Source organism: Salmo salar, chromosome 12 (assembly GCF_965601325.2).
Source record: "Salmo salar chromosome 12, fSalSal1, whole genome shotgun sequence".
Lineage (NCBI taxonomy): Eukaryota > Metazoa > Chordata > Actinopteri > Salmoniformes > Salmonidae > Salmo > Salmo salar.
The window spans coordinates 81911807-81937706 of NC_138302.1; the positions used below are offsets into that span (position 1 = coordinate 81911807).

Here is a 25900-nt window from a genome sequence, read left to right on the forward strand (position 1 = left end):
TCTATCAGGGTTATATTACCCAGAGATTACCATGGACTGCATGAAGGACCTTATTAAAAACAGTTTGTTATTGTAGTAATGTGTACAAGCAAGCCTACAAAGGTACCTGTTTTAAACCTGTTTAGACTATAATTACCAGCCAGCATCTAACTTTTAAGTAATGACATCAAGTTAGTAGGGAAGAAGACCATTTTGAGGAAACTTGTCATATGATGTGAGTTGCCTGTGTTGACTTTGATGCCTGTGAGCCAATTCTGTGTGTGAGTGAGACTGCCATGACTCTATTGTAGGCCATAAGCAATTGGCAGGACAAAAATTTTCCAAAGTTTGTTTTAATCGCTGAAAAAAGGACCAAAACACAGACATTGTAACAAAACAGCACAGATAATCTAGACTAGTGTGCTGGCTTCACTGACAGTCAAAGGTTTGTCTGTCTAGTTACCTCATCATCATTTCCACCATGCACCCATGTTTTCAGGTGTATGATCTGTGACCCTCTATTGTGCATGGGAAAGAGAAAGAACCTGAAATGGATAGGCAATCCAGCACAGTTCATCATCATTAGGGGAGACCAGGGTTGGTTGTCACACCTTTTACTCTTGTGTGTATTTCTCAGCACCAGTAGATCTTATAAACTCTTTTCAATATTCGGAGAAAGACCACGGTCTTGGCTTGAAATAGAGACTGTGTTCTATCCTCATTAATTATTCCAACATGGAGTTATAATCCATCAAACACAATCGTGGGATTGGATGTCACACCCCACTGGACACAGTCATCAACTCAGCGTCTATTCAATCTAATTTCAATGAATGGATTTTTGGAGGTTTTACATTTATTTAACTAGGCAAGTCAGTTAAGATAAAATTCTTATTTACAATGACGGCCTACCGGGGAACAGTGGGTTAACTGCCTTGTTCAGGAGCAGAACGACAGCTTTTTACCTTGTCGGCTCAGGGAACCTTTCGGTTACAGGCCCTAAGCTTTAACCACCTGTCGCACTAAATGATGTGGAAACAATGTTGATTCAACCAGTGTGTGCCCAGTGGGACAGTATGGGGTTGGCTGTTTGCTGGTAGCTCATGCCTTTTATAACAGGAAATTAAGCAATATAGTATAGTCTTAGAAATAGCCTTTCTTTGATCAAACGATATTCTTAACAAATTTCTGCATTTTATGCCGTGAGAATAAAATATGGAATTTTGAGTACATTTGTGTGTATGCGTGTGTTTGCACCCATGTGCGTGTTGCATAAAAAATATGTGTGTGAGGGAGAGGAAACTAAATGAGCTCTTTATAGCACAAGCACAAAACAGCTTGGGATGTATTATAATGGAGTTGATAGTGACAACCATCCCCAACCAGCTCCCCAAAGCTAACTAAGATGCTGGCTACCACATGGCTTGACCTTGGAACTCAGAAATATGTTTGAAATATAGTTCTCCCTTTCCTCTTTTCAACAAACATAATTGTTCATGGATACTCCCACAATTCAAATATTTACAAAGAATATACCAATATATATATATTTTACTTCCACCTATGAAAAACATAAATTCCCCTCAACTCAATGTTTTGTCATGCTGACATGAATTGACCAGCTGGATGAGTTCCTTCAAATAATTCACAAATTTTTACCTTACAAATTACACATTTCCATTTAGATTGGGAGTAATTAGCACTGTGACAACCAACCCGTGAGACAACCAACCCCGTTCTCCCTTACCAACACACACAACAAACATACATGAACTTATATAGAGCAGATCCTGAACAACCTTTCAAATTAACACGCACATACACAAAAACACAATCAAATTAAAATTATGGAAGGCCTACAGTATGAAGGCCTGCTGATAAGAGATGCAGACTTTGCCATCACTTCATGTGTCCTTCAGTTCGACTGATTGCTGAGAAGCTTCAAATCACATTTCCCTGCTGTTCCCTAGTAGTACCCCCTCCCTCCTCTAGGCATTACTCTTCCCCCTCTGCTGTATGAACACACTCCTCATGCTAAGTCTCTTCTACACATTCCTGCCCAGACCTCCCACAACCTTTTCCCTGTCAGCTGTTCCAGTTGTATCTTCCCTCCTTCCTCTGGGCTTCCCTTCCACTTTTTCTGCTGTTCCAGGTGTGGCTTCCCTCACTGGCTGTTGCAGACTGTGCCTCCCAATTTGCCCCCGGCAGCGGCCTTCTTGCGCCTCTTGTTGAGCAGAGGGTTGCTGGAAGTGTCCAGGTCTTTGATCTTCACCTGGTCGTAATCCACACGCATGGTGGCCAGAGCACTGGTCATCTCATCCTATAGTACACAGAGCGTAAGGAGTTAGGGGAGAGGGAAATAGAGAAGAAAGAGAAATAACAAGATTCAGAGTGAGGGAGGTTGCATTTCATGATAGATAAATAGGAGAAGGTAGATAGAAGATAAAGCTCTGCTCTGAATATACAGCATAATAAAGAGGAGGGAATAAGCCCTCTGTTAATAAACATGGCCTCAAACCAGACTGTGATGTCTGCCTCCACTTGTGGAAGGTCAACCACTCCAGGGTCATCTCCAAAGTTTGGGAGCAATTCCATTTCACATGAATTCCACAAAAGGAATGAAATTCCACTCATATTTTGAGATATCTACATGGGAAAACCATGCGTAATGTTCATAATATCAACCGTATTTCAAATTCTGGATGTAAACTCAATGGCGCCGGAGGGGATGGCTGCCGTTTTATGGCCTCCTAACCAACTGTGCTATTTTGTGTTTTTTAGCATTGTTTGTAACTTATTTTGTACTTAATGTTGCCTCTACCGTCTCGTATGACCAAAGAGAGCTTCTGGATATCAGAACAGTGATTACTCACATGGAACTGGACTAAGATTTTTTTCTTTAATGAGTCTGACGCAAAGGATATACTGCTTCTCTGAGACTAGGTCCAATCCCCGCCATTCGTGTGAAGAAAAGACGGAAATACAGGGGGTGGCGATCGGGGTGCCTTGAGAGAATTAGTCTGCGAGTGGGTAATCCGCCGCTACCATCCGTTCTACAGGCAATCACTGGAGAGTAAACTGGATGATCTCCGTTTTGAGACTATCGTACCAAAACTGTAATATCTTGTTTCACAGAGCCTTGGCTGAACGACGACATAGATAATATACAGCTGGCTGGGTTTTCCGTGCATCGGCAGGACAGAACAGCAACGTCTGGTAAGATGAGGGGTGGGGGTGTGTGTCTATTTGTCAATAACAGTCTAATATTAAGAAAGTCTCGAGATATTGCCCGCCTGAGGTAGAGTACCTCATGATAAGCTGCAGACAAACCTATCTACCGAGAGAGTTTTCATCTATACTTTTCGTAGCAGTCTATTTACCACCACAAACCGATACTGGCACTAAGACCGCACTCAATGAGCTGTATAAGGCCATAAGCAAACAAGAAAATTCGTCGATGCAACAACCTCTCCCTCAACGTGAACAAGACAAAGGACCTGATTGTGGACTATAGAAAAGGAGGGCCGAACACGCCCCCATTCACATCGACGGGGCTTTAGTGTCGTGGCACTACAGCCATGACACTACAGACTCCAGTCACCCAACTCTCTGCTACCGCACGGCAAGCAGTACTGGAGCAGTCTAGGTCCAAAAGGTTCCTTAACAGCTTCTACCCCAAGCCATAAGACTCCGGCCACCCGGACTATTTACATTGACCCCCCCACCTTTGTTTTTACACTGCTGCTACTCGCTGTTTATTATCTATGCATAGTCACTTTACCCCTACCTACATGCACAAATTACCTTGACTAACCTGTACCCCCGCACATTGACTCGGTACCGGAAGCCCTGTATATAGCCTCGTTATTGTTATTTTATACGTTTTCTTTTATTACTTTAGTTTAGTAAATATTTTCTTAACTCTATTTCTACAACTGCATAGTTGGTTATGGGCTAGTAAGCATTTCACGGTAAGGCCTACACCTGTTGTTATTTCGGCACATGTGACAAATACAATTTGATTTGATTTGATTCTGCTGATCCTGGAAAGATATGTAAGTCCCTGGATGGCCAGAAGGTGTCAGTGCTGGTCTGATTCTGACCTTCACGTCATCCCACATCTCTCTGTCCTCAGTCAGAACCCGTGTGGTGTGGAGCGGTGTGGAGGGAACAACCATGGACTGCTGCAATGACAGAACACAGACACACCATCAGGCATGAGGTTACAGACTGACATACATGAACTGATGCACGCTTTCACACACAAGCGTGCACACACTCACATTGATCCAGGGGTGGTTCGTAAACTGTGTGATGGTCATTCTCTCGTTAGGGTCTGTCTTCAGCAGCTGATTGATCAACTGTTTGGCTGAAAGAGGAAAAGCAATGAGGAAAGAGGTCAACATTCAATGAAAGACACACATTTGCGCATTGCTTACCTATGCGTCAACAATCAAGTCCTTTGTTTTGCTGACATTGCGGGAGAGGTTGTTGTCCTGGCATCACAATGCCAGTTCATTTACCTTCTCCCTATAGGCTGACTAGTCGTTGTTGGCTATCAGGCGAACAACCGTGGTGTCGTCAGCAAACTTGTTGATGGAGTTGGTGTCACGCAAAGCCACGCAGTCGTGGCTGAACAGGGAGTACAGCAGAGAGCTGAGGACACACCCCTGGGGGGGCCCTGTGTTAACAGTCAGTGTGGAGGAGGTGTTGTTGTAAATCCTCACAGCCTGTGGTCTGCCCGTCAGGAAGTGCAGGATCCAGTTGCAGAGGGCGGTGTCCAGACCCAGGGCTCTGAGTTTGGAAGGAACAATAATGTTGAATGCTTAACTGTAGTCAATGAACAGCGTTCTCACATAGGTGTTCGTCTTGTCCAGATGTGTTACGGACGTGTCAATAGCGATGGAAATGGCATCTTCTGTGGATCTGTTGGAGCGGTAGGCAAATTGGACTGAGTCCAGTGTTCCTGGCATGCTCCCCTTGACGTGGGCCATGACCAGCCTCTCAAAGCCCTTCATGATGACCGGGGTGAGTGCGATGGGGCGATAGTCATTTGGTCATGTCACCTTGTTTTTCTTGGGCCCTGGGATGATGGTGTTCTCCTTGAAGCAGGTGGGGACTACAGCTTGGGACAGGGACAGGTTGAAAATGTCAGAGAACATTTTATTTATTTATTTTATTTCACCTTTATTTAACCAGGTAGGAAAGTTGAGAACAAGTTCTCATTTACAATTGCGACCTGGCCAAGATGAAGCAAAGCAGTTTGACCTGGTCTTCCGGAGCAGCGAGAGTCCTCCTGGATGGCTCGGTATTGTCTGACTCGAAGCGAGCATAGAATGTGTTAAGCTCGTCTGGGAGGGTGGGCACCACACAGCTGGATTTGCCTTTGTAGTTTGTGATTGTCTGTAGTCCTTGTCACATGCGACGCGAGTCTGAGTTGTCGAACATCAATTTAAGTTTGAGTCTGTATTGTCTTCTGCATCCCTAATGGATTTGCGGAGCTCGTACCTGCTTGCCTTGTAAGCATCACGCGCCACCGAGTCATTGAGGTTCATCCAGGGTTTTTGGTTGGGGGATGTCCGGATTGCTATTATGGGTACAACATCATCAACACATTTTCTAATGAAGTCTGTGACTGACAATGTATATTCTTCAATGTGGATGGATGAGTCCTGGGTGGATGAATATTTGAACATACAGTATCAGTATTCTCAAAACAGTCCTGCAGCATTGAGTCTGCCTCCTCGAGTGGTCGTCACTAGTTACCACAGCCACAAAGTCAGAAGACCCGCCTACGCGACCAATCAGATGAGGGAGTGTGATAACGTTTATACACACCATATACACACTCACACACTACATTTACACTCCCACACACATTCACATACACTACATATGCACACACACACGCACACACACACTTTTACACAAATCATTTCCTGCTGCTACTCTGTTCCTTATTTTACTCTTATTATTGTCTATCCTGATGCCTAGTCACTTTACCCTGCCTTCATGTACATATCTACCTCAAATTCCTCGTACCTCTGTACATTGATATGGTACTCCCTGTATATAGCTCAACATTGATATGGTACTGGTACTCCCTGTATATAGCTCCACATTGATCTGGTACTGGTACTCACTGTATATAGCTCCACATTGATCTGGTACTGGTACTCCTGTATATAGCTCCACATTGATCTGGTACTGGTACTCCAGGTATATAGCTCCACATTGATCTGGTACTGGTACTCCCTGTATATAGCTCCACATTGATCTGGTACTGGTACTCCCTGTATATAGCTCCACATTGATCTGGTACTGGTACTCCCTGTATATAGCTCCACATTGATCTGGTACTGGTACTCCCTGTATATAGCTCCACATTGATCTGGTACTGGTACTCCCTGTATATAGCTCCACATTGATCTGGTACTGGTACTCCCTGTATATAGCTCCACATTGATCTGGTACTGGTACTCCCTGTATATAGCTCCACATTGATCTGGTACTGGTACTCCCTGTATATAGCTCCACATTGATCTGGTACTGGTACTCCCTGTATATAGCTCCACATTGATCTGGTACTGGTACTCCCTGTATATAGCTCCACATTGATCTGGTACTGGTACTCACTGTATATAGCTCCACATTGATCTGGTACTGGAACTCCCTGTATATAGCTCCACATTGATCTGGTACTGGTACTCCCTGTATATAGCTCCACATTGATCTGGTACTGGTACTCCCTGTATATAGCTCCACATTGATCTGGTACTGGTACTCACTGTATATAGCTCCACATTGATCTGGTACTGGTACTCCCTGTATATAGCTCCACATTGATCTGGTACTCCCTGTATATAGCTCCACATTGATATGGTACTGGTACTCTCTGTATATAGCTCCACATTGATCTGGTACTGGTACTCCCTGTATATAGCTCCACATTGATCTGGTACTGGTACTCCCTGTATATAGCTCCACATTGATCTGGTACTGGTACTACCTGTATATAGCTCCACATTGATCTGGTACTGGTACAACCTGTATATAGCTCCACATTGATCTGGTACTCCCTGTATATAGCTCCACATTGATCTGGTACTGGTACAACCTGTATATAGCTCCACATTGATCTGGTACTGGTACTCCCTGTATATAGCTCCACATTGATCTGGTACTGGTACTCCCTGTATATAGCTCCACATTGATCTGGTACTGGTACTCCCTGTATATAGCTCCACATTGATCTGGTACTGGTACAACCTGTATATAGCTCCACATTGATCTGGTACTGGTACTCCCTGTATATAGCTCCACATTGATCTGGTACTGGTACAACCTGTATATAGCTCCACATTGATCTGGTACTGGTACTCCCTGTATATAGCTCCACATTGATATGGTACTGGTACTCACTGTATATAGCTCCACATTGATCTGGTACTGGTACTCCCTGTATATAGCTCCACATTGATCTGGTACTGGTACTCCCTGTATATAGCTCCACATTGATCTGGTACTGGTACTCCCTGTATATAGCTCCACATTGATATGGTACTGGTACTCACTGTATATAGCTCCACATTGATCTGGTACTGGTACTCCCTGTATATAGCTCCACATTGATCTGGTACTGGTACTCCCTGTATATAGCTCCACATTGATCTGGTACTGGTACTCCCTGTATATAGCTCCACATTGATCTGGTACTGGTACTCCCTGTATATAGCTCCACATTGATCTGGTACTGGTACTCCCTGTATATAGCTCCACATTGATCTGGTACTGGTACTCCCTGTATATAGCTCCACATTGATCTGGTACTGGTACTCCCTGTATATAGCTCCACATTGATCTGGTACTGGTACTCCCTGTATATAACTCCATTCTTGTGTATTTTGTTCCTCTTTTGTTACTGTTTCATTTGCATTGTTATTTTTAAACTCTGCAACGTTGGGAAGGGCTCGGAAGCAAGCATTTCACAGTCTACACAAGTTGTATTTGGCGAATGTGACAAATAATATTTGATTTGATACCGGCTCAGAAGGCCCCGCCTACCTGACCAATCAGATAAGGGAGTGTTCTTGGTTGCGGGAAGCGCCACATTATTGAAATGGCATATCTCAAGTTAAAATTTGAGTACTAAATAACTAAATACATTTAGAAACGAGAATTGGCAACCTCACTAAATTCATAACATTGAGAAAGGACAACATTTTTGGGCAAAAGGGTAAGTTGGCTTTTTTATTTTTTAGATAACTAGTAGCTAACTTTTGCTACTCTCATCTAAAATGAGCTAGCTAGCTAGCATAAGGGATTCCATTCCAAGCACAGATAAGTTATTATTTTTGATACTATTCATTCTAATAGTAATATATCATATTCTCGACATTCAACAGACGCACAGCCTTTGGCAGGAAAAAAAAAACTCTGTTGGGAGAATACAAATCTCCTATTCAATGGTGTTCCCTTTCAAGCTGTTAGCACGAAGGCATTGAATACCACAGGGAAAGACAGACAAACAAAAGCCAAAGAGAAATATACTGCTGAAATTAACAAGGCTAAAAGTTCAAATACAGATCACTGTAATTTATACCATACACTTTTAAAACATTAATTTCATTTTAATAATGTTGAAGTACTAACTAACAATGGAATGTTCCTCAATTACATTTAAGAAGATGGGACTTTAAATGGGTGTCCCAACTCTGTGGTCACTAAGGATTCCTGTATCTAAGAAAGCAAAGGTATTTGAACTAAATGACTATCGCCCCGTAGCACTCACCTGTCATCATGAAGTGCTTTGAGAGACTAGTCAAGGATCCTATCACCTCCAGCTTACCTGCCACCCTAGACCCACTTCAATTTTCTTAATGCCCCAATAGATCCACAGACGATGCAATCGCCACCACACTGCACACTGCCCTGTCCCATCTGGACAAGAGGCATACCTATGTAAGAATGCTGTTCATTGACTATAGCTCAGCATTCAACACCATAGTACCCTCCAAGCTCATCATCAAGCTCGAGGCCCTGGGTCTGAACCCTGCCCTGTGCAAATGGGTCCTGGACTTCCTGACGGGCCACCCCCAGGTGGTGAAGATAGGAAACAACACCTCCTCTTCGCTGATCCTCAACACTGGGGCCCCACAAGGGTGCGTGCTCAGCTCCTGCGTGTACTCCCTGTTCACCCATGACTGCGTGGCCAAGGACGCCTCCAACTCAATCATCATGTTTGCAGATGAAACAATAGTAGTAGGCTTGATTACCAACAATGATGAGACAGTCTACAGGGAGGAGGTGAGGGCTCTGGGAGTGTGGTGCCAGGAAAATAACCTCTCACTCAACGTCAACAAAACTAAGGAGATGATCGTAGATTCCAGGAAACAGCAGAGGGCGCACTCCCCTATCCACATCGATGGGACCGCAGTGGAGAAGGTGGAAAGGTTCAAGTTCCTCAGCGTACACATCACTGACAAACTGAAATGGTCCACCCACACAGACAGTGTGGCGAAGAAGGCGCAACAGCGCCTCTTCAACCTCATGAGGCTAAAGAAATTTGGCTTAACACCTAAAACCCTCACAAACTTTTACAGATGCACAATTGAGAGCATCCCGGCTGGCAGCATCACCGCCTGGTACGGTAACTGCACCGCCCACAACCGCAAAGCTCTCCAGAGGGTGGTGCAGTCTGCCCAACGCAGTCTGCCCGGGGGCAAACTTCCCGTCCTCCTGGACACCTACAGCACCCGATGCCATAGGAAGGCCAAAAAGATAATCAAGGACATAAACCACCCGAGCCACTGCCTGTTCACCCCGCTATCATCCAGAAGGTGAGGTCAGTACAGGTGCATCAAAGCTGTGACCAAGAGACTGAAAAACAGCTTCTATCTCCAGGCTATCAGACTGCTAAACAGCCATCTCCAGCACATCAGAGGCTGTTGCCTATAGACATAGATTTGGAATCACTGGCCACTTTAATAATGTCTCTGTGTCTTGCATTACGCATCTCATATGTGTAAACTGTACTCTATACTATTCTATGGTATCTTAGTCACTTTAATTGTTTGTAAATATTGCATCACCCATCTCATATGTATATACTGTGCTCTATACTATGCCACTGTATCTTAGTCCAATGCTGCACTGACATATATGTATATATATTCTTAATCCATTCCTTACTTAGATATACGTGTATTTTATATTTTTGGTATATAGATATTACTTATTAGATATTACTGCACATTCGGAGCTAGAAGCACAAGCATTTCGCTACACCCGCAATATCATCTGCTAAACACGTGTATGTGACAAATCAAATTTGATTTGATTTGAGATCCCATGACACTTACTGCAAGAATTTAAAGTGGGGTTAGAGTGTTTAGTTTCCCCTTACACTGTTAAGAGCTTTGGGTGGTCCCGTGTGGCTCAGTTGGTAGAGCATGGTGTTTGCAATGCCAGGGTTGTGGGTTCGATTCCCACGGGGGACCAGTACGGGGAAAAAAATGTATGAAATGTATGCATTCACTACTGTAAGTCGCTCTGGATAAGAGCGTCTGCTAAATGACTAAAATGTAAATGGGTGTCTAGAAAAGAGCCATTTAAGTCCAATCACTTATTAGTATTATTAGCTTGAAGACCATGCCTTTGTACAGAGATGGAAACTGGTACAAAATACCAAAAAGTTAGACTGCAAGGCTATAATAAACAAACATTGCCCACGTTATCTGCTTTCCTGGTTTTAAGGTACATGTGAAAAGTATATCAAGGTCTAGGCCTACTGCTGGCAAAGTCTAAGGCTCCGTTTACCCAGACAGTCCAAAGCTGATCTGATGTAAACACAGCCAAAGCTCGGGCCGAGAAACTAAAAAACAGCTTCTATCTCAAGGCCATCAGACTGTTAAATAACCATCACTAGCAAGCCTCCACCCAGCACCCTGCCCTGAACTTAGTCACTGTCACTAGCCGGCTACCACCCAGTTACTCAACCCTGCACCTTAGAGGCTGCTTCCCTATGTATATAGACATGGATCCCTGGTCACTTTAATAATGTAACACTGGTCACTTTAATAATGTTTACACACTATTTTACTAATTTCATATGTATATAGTGTATTCTAGTCAATGCCATCCTACTCAACCATTTCTGTATATATACTATTATATCCTACGTATTCTACAGATATACTAAATATTCTATCAACATACTGTCCATAATGTCTATACAACATATAAAGTTGAAGTCAGAAATTTACATACACCTTAGCCAAATAAATGTACGTTTTTCACAATTCCTGACATTTAATCCTAGTAATAATTCCCTGTCTTAGGTCAGTTAGGATCACCACTTTATTTTAAGAATGTGAAATTTCAGAATAATAGTAGAGAGAATTATTTATTTAAGCTTACATTTCTTTCATCACATTCCCAGCGGGTCAGAAGTTTACATACACTCAATTAGTATTTGGCAGTATTGCCTTTAAATTGTTTAACTTGGGTCAAACGTTTCCACAAGCTTCCCACAATAAATTGGGTGAATTTTGGCCCATTCCTCCTGAGAGAGCTGGTGTAACTGAGTCAGGATTCTAGGCCTCCTTGCTCGCACATGCTTTTTCAGTTCTGCCCACAAATGTTTTATAGGATTGAGGTCAGGGCTTTGTGATGGCCACTCCAATACCTTGACTTTGTTGTTCTTAAGCCATTTTGCCTCAATTTTGGAAGTATGCTTGGGGTAATTGTCCATTTGGAAGATCCATTTGCGACCAAGCTTTAACTTCCTGACTGATGTCTTGAGATGTTGCTTCAATATATCCACATAATTTTCCTCCCTCATGATGCCATCTATTTTGTGAGGTGCACCAGTCCCTCCTGCAGCAAAGCACCCCAACAACATGAGGCTGCCACCTCTATGCTTCACGGTTGGGATGGGGTTCTTCGGTTTGCAAGACCCCCTTTTTCCTCCAAACATAACAATGGTCATTATGGCCAAACAGTTCTATTTTTGTTTCATCAGACCAGAGGACATTTCTCCAAAAAAGTACAATCTTCGTCCCCATGTGCAGTTGCAAACCGTAGTCTGGCTTTTTTATGGCGGTTTTGGAGCACTGGCTTCTTCCTTGCCGAGCGGCCTTTCAGGTTATGTCGATATAGGACTCGTTTTACTGTGGATATATATACTTTTGTACCTGTTTCCTCTAGCATCTTCACAAGGTCCTTTGCTGTTGTTCTGGGATTGATTTGCACTTCTCGCACCAAAGTACGTTCATCTCTAGGAGACAGAACGCGTCGCCTTCCTGAGCGGTATGACATGAGTAGGATGCCCTACCAGTGTGACTTCAGAGATTCAGTCAGATTATCCCTGGAATTGCTATTCTGTGTTTTTGTGCCTTGTGTATGTTTGTGTGTGCTTTTGGATGTGTTGTGCAGTGAAACTGACTATTTAAAAGTTTGCTCATGTTTTCTAGAGTAAAAGGTCCCTGGGACTGACATCATTGGAGGAATGCAACGCTATACTAACTAAACAAAAGCCAGGTTAACCCGATCCAGTCTCACCTTCCTCTGACACTTCAGCCCACTCAGGTTTTGGGAACTCGTACTGGCCCAGCCTGATTCTCCGCTTCATCCCTGGAGAGATGGCTTGACCTGTGTTAGAATAGAATGGAGGGAACCCACACAGCCTGCAGAGGAGACAATTGCGTAGAGGTTGATAGTTATTAAGTTGCACTGACTTTCATATGATTATATACTATTTATGTACTGTATATGCACACACAGGAAAACTAACACACACACAAGTTATGCTCTTCTATCATCGTGGGGACGTAACCCTATCCTTACCCTTACCCTAACCTTAACCCATAACCCTAAACCTAAATCCTAACCCCTTACCCTAATTGTAACCCTAACCCTTAATCTAACCCCTAAGCTTAAAATAGGCTTTGTCCTCATGGGGACGTGGGAAATGTCCCCACGAGGGGGAATTTTCCTTGTTTTACTATTCTTGTGGGACTGTAGGTCCCCACAAGGATGAAGAACCAACCAACCAACTGCGCACACACACACACACACACACACACACACACACACACACACACACACACACACACACACACACACACACACACACACACACACACACACACACACACACACACACACACACACACACACACACACACACACACACACACAGTACTCACAGGATGTACATGATGACACCCAGAGACCACATGTCACACGACTTGTCATATTTCTCTGGGCCCAAAACCTCAGGGGCTTAGCAACATGGCAACACACACAAATAGAGACAGACGGAAAATACAATTACATGATGGAAACCACTTAAGTCCAAAGTATGCATAATATAGTGTAATAAATCTTATTGTCACACATATTCCTACAGTAGTATAGTAACTTACCCACGTAGTAAGGGGTGTAGCAGGGGGTCTGCAGGAGGTTGTGCGTGGTCTCCTTAGCGAAGCCAAAGTCTGTCAGTTTGAGAGTACCATTGCGCTCCTGATGGGTGTACAGCAGGTTCTCAGGCTAAGGGAGAGGAAGTGAAATGTATCCATCATTAAACATGTCACTGTTTACACATAGTATTAATAAATGCATGCCAACTCTGTTTGTCACTATCTGCTGCTCTTATCTTGATCTGTGTGTGAGTGACATTGCTCACCTTGATGTCTCTGTGTGCGATGTTCATGTTGTGGAGGAACTCGATGGCCGTGCCAATATCCCGCATGATCTCTGAGCCCTCTAGAAGAGGAGAGCAGAGAGACAGTCTCAGGACAACACATAAATAAAAAAAATAAAAAAACGGCCGATTAATCGGTACCGGCTTTTTTGGGTCCTCCAATAATCGGTATCGGCGTCGAAAAATCATAATCGGTCGACCTCTAGTGCGTACGGCCCAGGACATCACTGGGGCTAAGCTGCCTGCCATCCAGGACCTCTACACCAGGCGGTGTCAGAGGAAGGCCCTAAAAATTGTCAAAGACCCCAGCCACAGACTGTTCTCTCTACTACCGCATGGCAAGTGGTACCGGAGTGCCAAGTCAAGGACAAAAAGGCTTCTCAACAGTTTTTACCCCAAGCCATAAGACTCCTGAACAGGTAATCAAATGGCAACCCGGACTATTTGCATTGTGTGCACCCCCCCCCCCCCCTCATTAAAATGCAAATCAATTTATAACATTTTTGACATGCATTTTTCTGGATTTTTTTGTTGTTATTCTGTCTCTCACTGTTCAAATAAACCTACCATTAAAATTATAGACTGCTCATTTCTTTGTCAGTGGGCAAACGTACAAAATCAGCAGGGGATCAAATACTTTTTTCCCCTCACTGTAGGATTGAGTCATTAAAAGTCATTTTTCAACCACTCCACAAATTCTTTGTTAACAAACTATAGTTTTGACAAGTCAGTTAGAACATCTCCTTTTGCATGACACAAGTAATTTTTCCAACAATTGTTTACAGACAGATTATTTAACTTATAATTCACTGTATCACAATTCCAGTGGGTCAGAAGTTTACATACACTAAGTTGACTGTGCCTTTAAACAGCTTGGAAAATTCCAGAAAATGATGTCATGGCTTTAGACGCTTCTGATAGGCTAATTGACATCATTTGATTCAATTGGAGGTGTACCTGTGGATGTATTTCAAGGCCTACCTTCAAACTCAGTGCCTCATGGGAAAATCAAAAGAAATCAGCCAAGACCTCAGAAAAAAATTGTAGACCTCCACAAGTCTGATTCATCCTTGGGAGCAATTTCCAAAACGCCTGAAGGTACCACGTTCATCTGTACAAACAATAGTATGTAAGTATAAACACCACGGGATCACGCAGCCATCATACCGCTCAGGAACGAGACGCGTTCTGTCTCCTAGAGATTAACGTACTTTGGTGCGAGAAGTGCAAATCAATCCCAGAACAGCAAAAAACTTTGTGAAGATGCTGGAAGAAACAGGTACAAAAGTATCTATATCCACAGTAAAACGAGTCCTATATCGTCATAACCTGAAAGGCCACTCAGCAAGGAAGAAGCCACTGCTGCAAAACCGCCATAAAAAAGCCAGACTACGGTTTGCAACTGCACATGGGGACAAAGATCGTACTTTTTGGAGAAACGTCCTCTGGTCTGATGAAACCAATATAGAACTGTTTGGCAATAATGACCATTGTTATGTTGGGAGGAAAACGGGGGAAGCTTGCAAGCCGAAGAACACCATCCCAACCGTGAAGCACAGGGGTGGCAGCATCATGCTGTGGGGGTGCTTTGCTGCAGGAGGGACTGGTGCACCTCACAAAATAAATGGCATCATGAGGTAGGAAACGTATGTGGATATATTGAAGCAACATCTCAAGACATCAGTCAGGAAGTTAAAGCTTGGTCGCAAATGGATCTTCCAAATGGACAATGACCCCAAGCATACTTCCAAAGTTGTGGCAAAATGGCTTAAGGACAACAAAGTCAAGGTCTTGGAGTGGCCATCACAAAGCCCTGACCTCAATCCTATAGAAAATGTGTGGGCAGAACTGAAAAAACGTGTGCGAGCAAGGAGGTCTACAAACCTGACTCAGTTACACCAGCTCTGTCAGGAGGAATGGGCCAAAATTCACCCAACTTATTGTGGGAAGCTTGTGGAAGGCTACCTGAAACGTTTGACCCAAGTTAAACAATTTAAAGGCAATGCTACCAAATACTAATTGAGTGTATGTAAACTTCTGACCCGCTGGGAATGTGATGAAAGAAATAAAAGCTGAAATAAATCATTCTCTCCACTATTATTCTGACATTTCACATTCTTAAATTAAAGTGGTGATCCTAACTGACCTAAGAAAGGGAATCTTTACTCGGATTAAATGTCAGGAATTGTGAAAAACTGAGTTTAAATGTATTTGGCTAAGGTGTATGTAAACTTCCGATTTCAATTGTGTATATATATATACAGTATATACAGTGGCTTGCAAAAGTATTCACCCCCTTGGCATTTTTCCTATTTTGTTGCCTTACAACATGGAATTAAAATGCATTTTTGGGGGGTTTGTATCATTTGATTTACACAACATTCCTACCACTTTGAAGATACAAAATACTTTTTATTGTGAAACAAACAAGAAATAAGACAAAAAAAACTGAACTTGAACGTGCATAACTATTCACCCCCCAAAGTCAATACTTTGTAGAGCCACCTTTTGCAGCAATTACAGCTGCAAGTCTCTTGGGGTATGTCTCTATAAGCTTGGCACATCTATCCACTGGGATTTTTGCCCATTCTTCAAGGCAAAACTGCTCCAGCTCCTTCAAGTTGGATGGGTTCCGGTGGTATACTGCAATCTTTAAGTCATACCACAGATACTCAATAGAACTGAGGTCTGGGCTTTGACAAGGCTATTCCAAGACATTTAAATGTTTCCCCTTAAACCACTCAAGTGTTGCTTTAGCACTATGCTTAGGGCCATTGTCCTGCTGGAAGGTAAACCTCCATCCCAGTCTCAAATCTCTGGAAGACTGAAACAGGTTTCCCTCCAGAATTTCCCTATATTTAGCGCCATCCATCATTCCTTCCATTCTGACCAATTTCTCAGTCCCTGCCGATGAAAAACATCCCCACAGTGAAGCATGGTGGGGCAACATCATGCTGTGGGGATGTTGTTCTTGGGGTGATCAGAGGTGTTGGGTTTGCGCCATACATAGCATTTCCTTGATGGCCAAAAAGCTCAATTTTAGTCTCATCTGACCAGAGTACCTTCTTCCATATGTTTGGGGAGTCTCCCAAAACGTGTTTGCTTATTTTTTTCTTTAAGCAATGGCTTTTTTCTGGCCACTCTTCCGTAAAGCCCAGCTCTGTGGAGTGTACGGCTTAAAGTAGTCCTATGGACAGATACTCCAATCTCCGCCGTGGAGCTTTGCAGCTCCTTCAGGGTAATCTTTGGTCTCTTGTTTCCTCTCTGATTAATGCCCTCCTTGCCTGGTCCGTGAGTTTTGGTGGGCAGCCCTCTCTTGGCAGGTTTGTTGTGGTGCCATATTATTTCCATTTTTTTAATAATAGATTTAATGGTGCTCCGTGGGATGTTCAAAGTTTCTGATATTTTTTATAACCCAACCCTGATCTGTACCTCTCCACAACTTTGTCCCTGACCTGTTTGGAGAGTTCGTTGGTCTTCATGGTGCCGTTTGCTTGGTGGTGCCCCTTGCTTAATGGTGTTGCAGACTCTGGGGGCTTTCAGAACAAGTGTATATATACTGAGATCATGTGACAGATCATGTGACACTTAGATTACACACAGGTGGACTTTATTTACCTAATTATGTGACTTCTGAAGGTAATTGGTTGCACCAGATCTTATTTAAGGGCTTCATAGCAAAGGGGGTGAATACATATGCACGCACCACTTTTCCGTTTTTTATTTTTTGAAACAAGTTATTTTTTAAATTTCACTTCACCAATTTGGACTATTTAGTGTATGTCCATTACATCAAATCCAAAGAAAAATCTATTTAAATTACAGGTTGTAATGCAACAAAATAGGAAAAAAAGCCAAGGGGCATGAATACTTTTGGAAGGCACTGTAGTACATCCATTCCCAGAAACATGTAGAAACATGCACATCCTCCTTCCCTGGCTCCCTCCCTTCTGAGCCCCCTCACCTCTCTCAGTGAAAGCCTGGTCCCCTCTGGCCTGGATCCGGCTGAACAGTTCTCCCCCTTGCATACTGGAACCAGAGAAACACACACATTGAGTTAATATTGAGATGCTGTCATGGAGTTATCATTCTAAAAACAACACTGCTTATCACTCTCCCACATTATAAATGTTTCTATAAGATAATCTCTGCTAAGTCAATAAAAGGCCCTAAAATATTACATTGAAAAGGGGAACCATTTAGAAGCACTCTTGATGAGCATTCCGTTAGTGGGACGTTAGACTGGGAACAGAACAGTATGCTATGCACTTCATCTCCCCCTCTGTCTTCCCATTTTGTCATTATACACATAAACACACAATGACATTCAAAAGTCCATACACACTGTAACTCCTCTACCCTCCTTCAAAATCTCTGTCATTAGAAAAACACTGTGAATCACTCTCTGTTATGTGGAAAGCATTTTTTATACACTGAGTGTACAAAACACTAGGAACACCTTACTAATATTGAGTTGCACTCCCCTTTTCCCTCAGAACAGCCTCAATTTGTCGGGGCATGGACTCAACAATGTGTCAAAAGCGTTACAAAGGGATGCTGGCCCATGTTTAGTCCAATGCTTCCCACTGTTGTGTCAAGTTGCCTGGATGTCCTTTTGGTGGTGGACCATTCTTAATACACACGGGAAACTATTGAGTGTGAAAAACCCAGCAGCGTTGCAGTTCTTGACACAATCAAACCGGTGCGCCTGGCACCTACTACCAAAGGCACTTAAATCTTTTTTCTTGCCCATTCACCCTCTGAATGGCACACATACACAATCCATGTCTCAAATGTGTCAAGGATTAAACATCCTTATTTAACTTGTCTCCTCCCCTTCATCTACACTGATTGAAGTGGATTTAACAAGTGACATCAATAATGGATCATAGCTTTCACCTGGATTCACCTGGTCAGTCTTTGTCGTGGGAAGAGCAGGTGTTCTTAATGTTTTGTACACTCAGTGTATGATCTTTTCAGTGTGTGTATGTGAGAGATAGAAAGGGTGAGTATGGAAGAAGTGAGTAAGAGAGAGATCCAAGTCCAAATCGTCTCGGTCCTCCCCTCCTGCTCACAGAACAGGGCTCCGGGCAGCCGAGCGGAAATGGAGGAAAACTAGCCTCCCTGCGGACCTGGCATCTTTTCACTCCCTCCTCTCTACATTTTCTTCCTCTGTTTCTGCTGCTTAAGCCACTTTCTACCACTCTAAATTCCAAGCATCTGCCTCTAACCCTAGGAAGCTCTTTGCCACCTTCTCCTCCCTCCTGAATCCTCCCCCCCCCCCCCCCCCCCCCCTCTCTCTGCGGATGACTTCGTCAACCATTTTGAAAAGAAGGTTGACGACATCCGATCCTCGTTTGTTAAGTCAAACGACACCGCTGGTCCTGCTCACACTGCCCTACCCTATGCTTTGACCTCTTTCTCCCCTCTCTCTCCAGATGAAATCTTGCGACTTGTGACGGCCGGCCGCCCAACAACCTGCCCGCTTGACCCTATCCCCTCCTCTCTTCTCCAGACCATTTCCGGAGACTTTCTCCCCTACCTCACCTCGCTCATCAACTCATCCTTGACCGCTGGCTACGTCCCTTCCGTCTTCAAGAGAGCGAGAGTTGCACCCCTTCTCAAAAAACCTACACTCGATCCCTCCGATGTCAACAACTACAGACCAGTATCCCTTCTTTCTTTTCTCTCCAAAACTCTTGAGCGTGCCGTCCTTGGCCAGCTCTCTTGCTATCTCTCTCAGAATGACCTTCTTGATCCAAATCAGTCAGGTTTCAAGACTGGTCATTCAACTGAGACTGCTCTTCTCTGTGTCACGGAGGCTCTCCGCACTGCTAAAGCTAACTCTCTCTCCTCTGCTCTCATCCTTCTAGACCTATCTGCTGCCTTTGATACTGTGAACCATCAGATCCTCCTCTCCACCCTCTCCGAGTCAGGCATCTCCGGCGCGGCTCACTCTTGGATTGCGTCCTACCTGACAGGTCGCTCCTACCAGGTGGCGTGGCGAGAATCCGTCTCTGCACCACGTGCTCTCACCACTGGTGTCCCCCAGGGTTCAGTTCTAGGTCCTCTCCTATTCTCGCTATACACCAAGTCACTTGGCTCTGTCATATCCTCACATGGTCTCTCCTATCATTGCTACGCAGACGACACACAATTCATCTTCTCCTTTCCCCCTTCTGATAACCAGGTGGCGAATCGCATCTCTGCATGTCTGGCAGACATATCAGTGTGGATGACGGATCACCACCTCAAGCTGAACCTCGGCAAGACGGAGCTGCTCTTCCTCCCGGGGAAGGACTGCCCATTCCATGATCTCGCCATTACGGTTGACAACTCCATTGTGTCCTCCTCCCAGAGTGCTAAGAGCTTTGGCGTGACCCTGGACAACACCCTGTCGTTCTCCGCTAACATCAAGGCGGTGACCCGATCCTGTAGGTTCATGCTCTACAACATTCGCAGAGTACGACCCAGCCTTACACAGGAAGCGGCACATGTCCTAATCCAGGCACTTGTCATCTCCCGTCTGGATTACTGCAACTCGCTGCTGGCCGGGCTCCCTGCCTGTGCCATTAAACCCCTACAACTCATCCAGAACGCCTCAGCCCGTCTGGTGTTCAACCTTCCCAAGTTCTCTCACGTTACCCCGCTCCTCCGCACACTCCACTGGCTTCCAGTTGAAGCTCGCATCTGCTACAAGACCATGGTGCTTGCCTACGGAGCTGTGAGGGGAACGGCACCTCCGTACCTTCAGGCTCTGATCAGTCCCTACACCCAAAGAAGGGCACTGCATTCCTCCACCTCTGGCCTGCTCGCCTCCCTACCTCTGCGGAAGCACAGTTCCCGCTCAGCCCAGTCAAAACTGTTTGCTGCTCTGGTACCCCAATGGTGGAACAAGCTCCCTCACGACGCCAGGACAGCGGAGTCAATCACCACCTTCTGGAGACACCTGAAACCCCACCTCTTTAAGGAATACCTGGGATAGGATAAAGTAATCCTTCTAACCCCCCCCCCCCCAAAAAAGATATAGATGTACTATTGTAAAGTGGTTGTTCCACTGGATATCATAAGGTGAATGCACCAATTTGTAAGTCGCTCTGGATAAGAGCGTCTGCTAAATGATGTAAATGTAATGTAAATGCAAATCCAACATCTATGTCCAACTCAGTTACCGACTATTCTCCTTCATTACGCTAGCTGAGCTGAGCTGGTGCTCTCCTCTGACCCTCTCTGAGACTGGAAAGAGCTGACCACAAAGAGAAATGACTTTACAGAGAACACACCCTTAACTCAGCTCTGAACCGTCAGGCTCCCTGTCTACGACTGGTCAGTGCACTATACTCCCATGTCTCTGAAAATGCACTTCAAGGGAAATAATTGTCAGTATCTAAACATGAGGTTTATGTTTCTTATGTCATGTTTAAAATTCCACATACCATATGTTCTTTATTTCCTTGGCACTTGACTGGTTTATTGACCAGAGGATGAGAGAATACTACAGTATATCAAGAGAGTCGGGTGTAATTTTTTTGTGAGGCACAGGTGGAGCCCCAGCCATGGCCCAGGCCTGCCACATACTTGGCCTGCATAGACATACCAAGGCCAAGTGAGTGAGCTTTCCATCAAGCCTAATGGTGTCAAAGAGAAGCTATGAGGGATTGGCACAATGTCAATAGTTTATGGCTAGTGGCTGAGGACAGAGCAATACAACTTGTATTCCCACAGAGAGCTGAGGATTCTGGGTAAAAGAGCTGATAGGGCAGGATCCTACCATTCCATGATGATGAGCAGGCACTTCTTCCCATGATGCATGTTCTCGTACAGACTGAGAATGCGAACGATGTATGGCCCCCCCGACACCCGCCAGTGTAGCTCAACTTCCCGCCTCGCCTTGGGACTGTCATAGAGGATCTGAGAGAGAGAGAAACAGGAAGAGGTGGGGTAGGAATTGTATTTTTTCGCTCTTTCATTTCCCTACCATACATGTTAGGGGGCCTGTGTGTGCAATGACTTAAACACAAACCTTGAAACACAAAACTTGAAATAGACATAACACATGCACAGACACACACACACACACACGAATACGCATGCACACACACACAGCAGGCCTTGACATAGCACCTGTCTTCCATCAGAGGATATTTTTGGGCGCTGACAGTGACAGAGTGGGCTCCAGCTGGATACAAGACCAGCCAGTCACAGAGCTGCAGCTGAGAACAGAACACAACACAGCCAGTCTGGCTACCACTCATTCTTTACCACAACCTTACACAATCTCTAACACACCTTTTACAGATTAAATGATATGATAATGTGGATGGTGAGAAATGTGGAAGCTACTGTACATTTCCCTTGCGGATAGAGATGGAGTTTCATCTAGACAGCTGTGGTTTTAGAATGACTGGCTATAAACGGACTTAAAGGTCTCATTCGATAACAGAAGTCATAATCGGCAGCCTGTCTCCCTCACTGAACAATTAATGCATTTTTTTAACACAGGTAAAGTGGACAAAAGTTAGGATTTGGTCCTAAGAGACAAGCTCTCATCATATCCTCATGGCATCATCCATCCAAACTGAATGGCCTATGAGTGGCCAAGTTAGGCATGTGTTGTTAAGAGCAGTTAATAAAATAGACTGTCAAAACTTCAACCAAAACAGTCATCAACCCTTTTTGAAGATTTACAATGTTACTATAGGAAGCAGGAACTAGGTTTTATATACATTTCACACAAAATAATAAAAATGATTCTTCGTTTTAGGGTAGATGCATGTTTATATTGTGAATTAGTGTGTGTTTTTATTTGTGTGTTTAGACCAGAAGTACTCAACTACTATTTGAGAAGGTCCAGTGACACAAATTCCCGAGGTGGCAAAGGTGCGGAAGGATATCGTCCTTTATTGGCGCTGTGGTACAGCGTAGTAACAAACATAGTCATCTACGACTTTGGAAACATGTTGTTATATAAAATGTACATTAAATACATTAAATGAGACTAAGAATTTGAATGAATTACAACATTGCTGAAAAACAAAAGTGGTTGCATAATTGTCTATGCAAAAAGTGCACCGTGAACCATTGGGCCTTGAATAAAAACAAATGTATTTAAATAAAATAAAGTGCATGTTTTCTGGAGAACAAAGGATAATTCAACAAAAATAATCATCTGAATGCACAGAAGGTCACTGTGGGCCATGCAATGTTCATGTATAAGTCACTCTGGGCCTTGCCCTGCATTAATGAGAGAAATTACACTTTCTGTCTCCAGCCAATGTTTTGGCATTGCCAGGAGAACTTTGGCACAAAAGTGTGAGAGCAACTCTGAGACACTGGAGCAGGTGTTCATTGGTGAGCCTGGTGCGGTATTTCTTTGTAATAAAGTTAATTGTGGAGAAGGGTGATTCCCAGCTGTATGTGGAGCCAAACATGGTCAGGATGTACGGTGCCAGTTTCTTGAGAACAGGGACATCAGCTGCAGGCACCATCTTTCCCCAGAAAGTGACAGGGTTACAATCACCAGTCTACTCCTTCAAAGACACATTTTCTTGCAGCTCAATCAACTCCATCTGCAGTGATGCAACATCTACCCATCTGAAGATCTGTTTTACTTCTTCTGACAACTTTGCCACACTTGTGACCAAGAAGGGTTCTGGATGAGCAGCAGCAGTTCTCTCCCAACAGTGAAGTCATCAAAGCGAGCCTTGAAGTTATCCATCAGCTTCTGGATGAAATCAACATGGTTGAGAACATCTTTGTCTCCCTGAGTTTGCACCAGAAGATTGGGGAAGTAGACAAGTTCTCCCTGGGGATCATTCTTGAAAAGCTCAAAATTCTTCTGGAAAGCCAGGACTGCTGTTATCATATCACACACGGTGTTGAACCGTCCCTGCAGATTAACATTCAGTTGATTAAGGTGTGATGTAATGTCTGTCAAAAATGCAACTCTTTCCATCTTCTCCTCATCTTCCAAAAGCAGAGAAAACTGAGTTGCCTTGTCACTCTTTTGCTGTGATAAGAAAGCTTTGATTTCCTCCTGAATGGCCCAAAAGCGTTCCCAAACCCTGCCTTTCCTGAGCCATCTGACATTGTTGTGCAGTAGTAAGTAATCAAAACTGGCATTGGCCTCTGTCAGGATGCCTCGTAGCAGGCGGTGTTGTAGGGATGATGTGGCACTCAAAACGTTTATCAGTTTCATCATCGTTGTCATGACCTCAGAATACTATTTTCCCAAACTGGCACACAGGACAGATTGATGGATGATGCCGTGATATGATGTCAGGTCAGAGTGGTCCTCTTTCAAATGTGCAACCAGTCCCCTCCCTCTTCCTATCATGGCTGGAGCTCCATCTGTGGTGATGGATACTACTGACTTCAGATCTATCCCCCTTTTTGTCAGCATCCCTTTGATGGCCTCATGGATATCCTCTCCTCGTGTGTGTGCTTCTAGATTATTACATATTTTTTCCACCTTTATTTAACCAGGTAGGCCAGTTGAGAACAAGTTCTCATTTACAACTGTGACCTGGCCAAGATAAAGCAAAGCAGTGCGACACAAACAACAACACAGAGTTACACATGGGATAAACAAAAAAAGAACACAATAGGAAAAAAAATCTATACACAGTGTGTGCAAATGAGGTAAGATTAGGAAGGTAAGGCAATAAATAGGCCGTAGTGGCGAAGTAATTTCAATTTAGCAATTAAACACTGGAGTGATAGATGTGCAGAAGATGAATGTACAAGTAGAGATACTGGGGTGCAAAGGAGCAAAAAAATAAATAAATAACAATATGGGGATGAGGTAGTTGGATGGGCTATTTACAGATGGGCTATGTACATATGCAGTGATCTGTGAGCTGCTCTGACAGCTGATGCTTAAAGTTAGTGAGGGAGATATGAGTCTCCAGCTTCAGTGATTTTTGCAATTCGTTCCAGTCATTGGCAGCAGCTTCGTTATAAAATCTGACGAACACCAGAAGCTAGGCATTTTCAGTGTTATCTGTTGATTCATCCACAGATAATGAAATGCATGCTGCATTCTGAATGGCAACATCAAGTTGTGGAGTTAAATCTTCAGCTAATATTTCAGTTCTCCTCATTGCTGTGGAATCTGACCGTGGGACCTGTTTGAGATTTTCCCTGAGCTCATCTTTTTGTTTACCTTCAAGCAAGGTGTCAGCAACTTCAAACATGCATCCTTTTATCATCTCAGCGTCTGAAAAAATATTTTTTGTGTTTTCCCAAAACCAAAGCTATCCTCAGTGAACCTTCCATTGCATGTTGTTGGGCTGTAAGGGAATTGACAAGGACTTTGGTGGACCTTTCATATTGGGATATGAGTTGGTTAATCTTGTTTGTTCTCACCTCCGTGTTCAGGGGATACGTCTGATCGCATTTACTATACCTGGTGTCATAATAGAGCTTAACATTGGCACTTTTCACGAGAGCCATGGACTCACTGCATATCAGGCACATTGGTTTTGTGCAAAAACATTTTTAACAAGCCATATTAACAAAGATACTCGTGACTAAGCTCCTTCTAGCTGTGATATTTACAGTAGAACCGCTGTCAAATCTTTCTGTTTCATTCTGCCTGCTTCTCCCAAGGTTCCGCGGAGGATATTTGGATTAATGTGATTGGTTAAGACGCAGCCCTTTGTATTTGCATATAACCACGGGATTGGATTAGAAGGGGACTAGTAGAGGCGGGTGTTGCTTTGAGAGAGACAGTGATAAAGAGGCTGCTGCACCCGGTTGATTTTAAAGCTTTTATATAAGAAAATCCGATGATGTCCGGTCTGGATTGACCCTTCTCTGGGTCCGGACCGCAATCCGCCAGTTGAGTTTGGCTGGTTTAGAGTATGCATGTGCTTAGGCGTGTCTTCTTTATCATTAATGAGTGTGTGAGTGTATTTTTATACCCATGCCTATAGTGATAGTCTCCATAAAGAGGAAGTCCTTCCCTTTTTGTTGCAGGGTGTGTTGAAAGTGGAAGCAAAGGACTTCCGTTGGCCTCTTTAACTGATGTCTGTTTATCTTCACAACCCACAGTGCCCAGGGTACCTCTAAAAGAGTGGTCCGTAATCCTGTCCAGTATCTGGAGAGCATGTGAGAGTGAATCTTGGATACCTTATTGCTAGGTCGAAAATACACAGGTTAGGACAAGAGGATTCTGATATCCCATAAGTCTTTGCATAAATGCGGAAGAATTCT

The 25900-nt window shown here is 43.8% G+C and overlaps 1 protein-coding gene across 1 annotated transcript in view; it reads right to left on the reverse strand.

Moving 5' to 3' along the window:
• Positions 1-316: 316 nt before the first annotated feature.
• Positions 317-25900, reverse strand: part of LOC106565813 (MAP kinase-activated protein kinase 3) — a 37386-nt gene continuing 11802 nt past the window's right edge. Inside the window, exons 2-10 of the mRNA XM_014133374.3 lie at positions 21456-21595; positions 17649-17713; positions 13667-13746; positions 13407-13530; positions 13188-13263; positions 12541-12665; positions 4263-4348; positions 4083-4163; positions 317-2299 (exon numbers count right to left, since the gene is read on the reverse strand). Of these exons, the coding sequence (XP_013988849.1) occupies positions 2144-2299; positions 4083-4163; positions 4263-4348; positions 12541-12665; positions 13188-13263; positions 13407-13530; positions 13667-13746; positions 17649-17713; positions 21456-21595 (933 nt within the window). The 3' untranslated portion in view covers positions 317-2143. The remainder of the gene's footprint in view (positions 2300-4082; positions 4164-4262; positions 4349-12540; positions 12666-13187; positions 13264-13406; positions 13531-13666; positions 13747-17648; positions 17714-21455; positions 21596-25900) is intronic.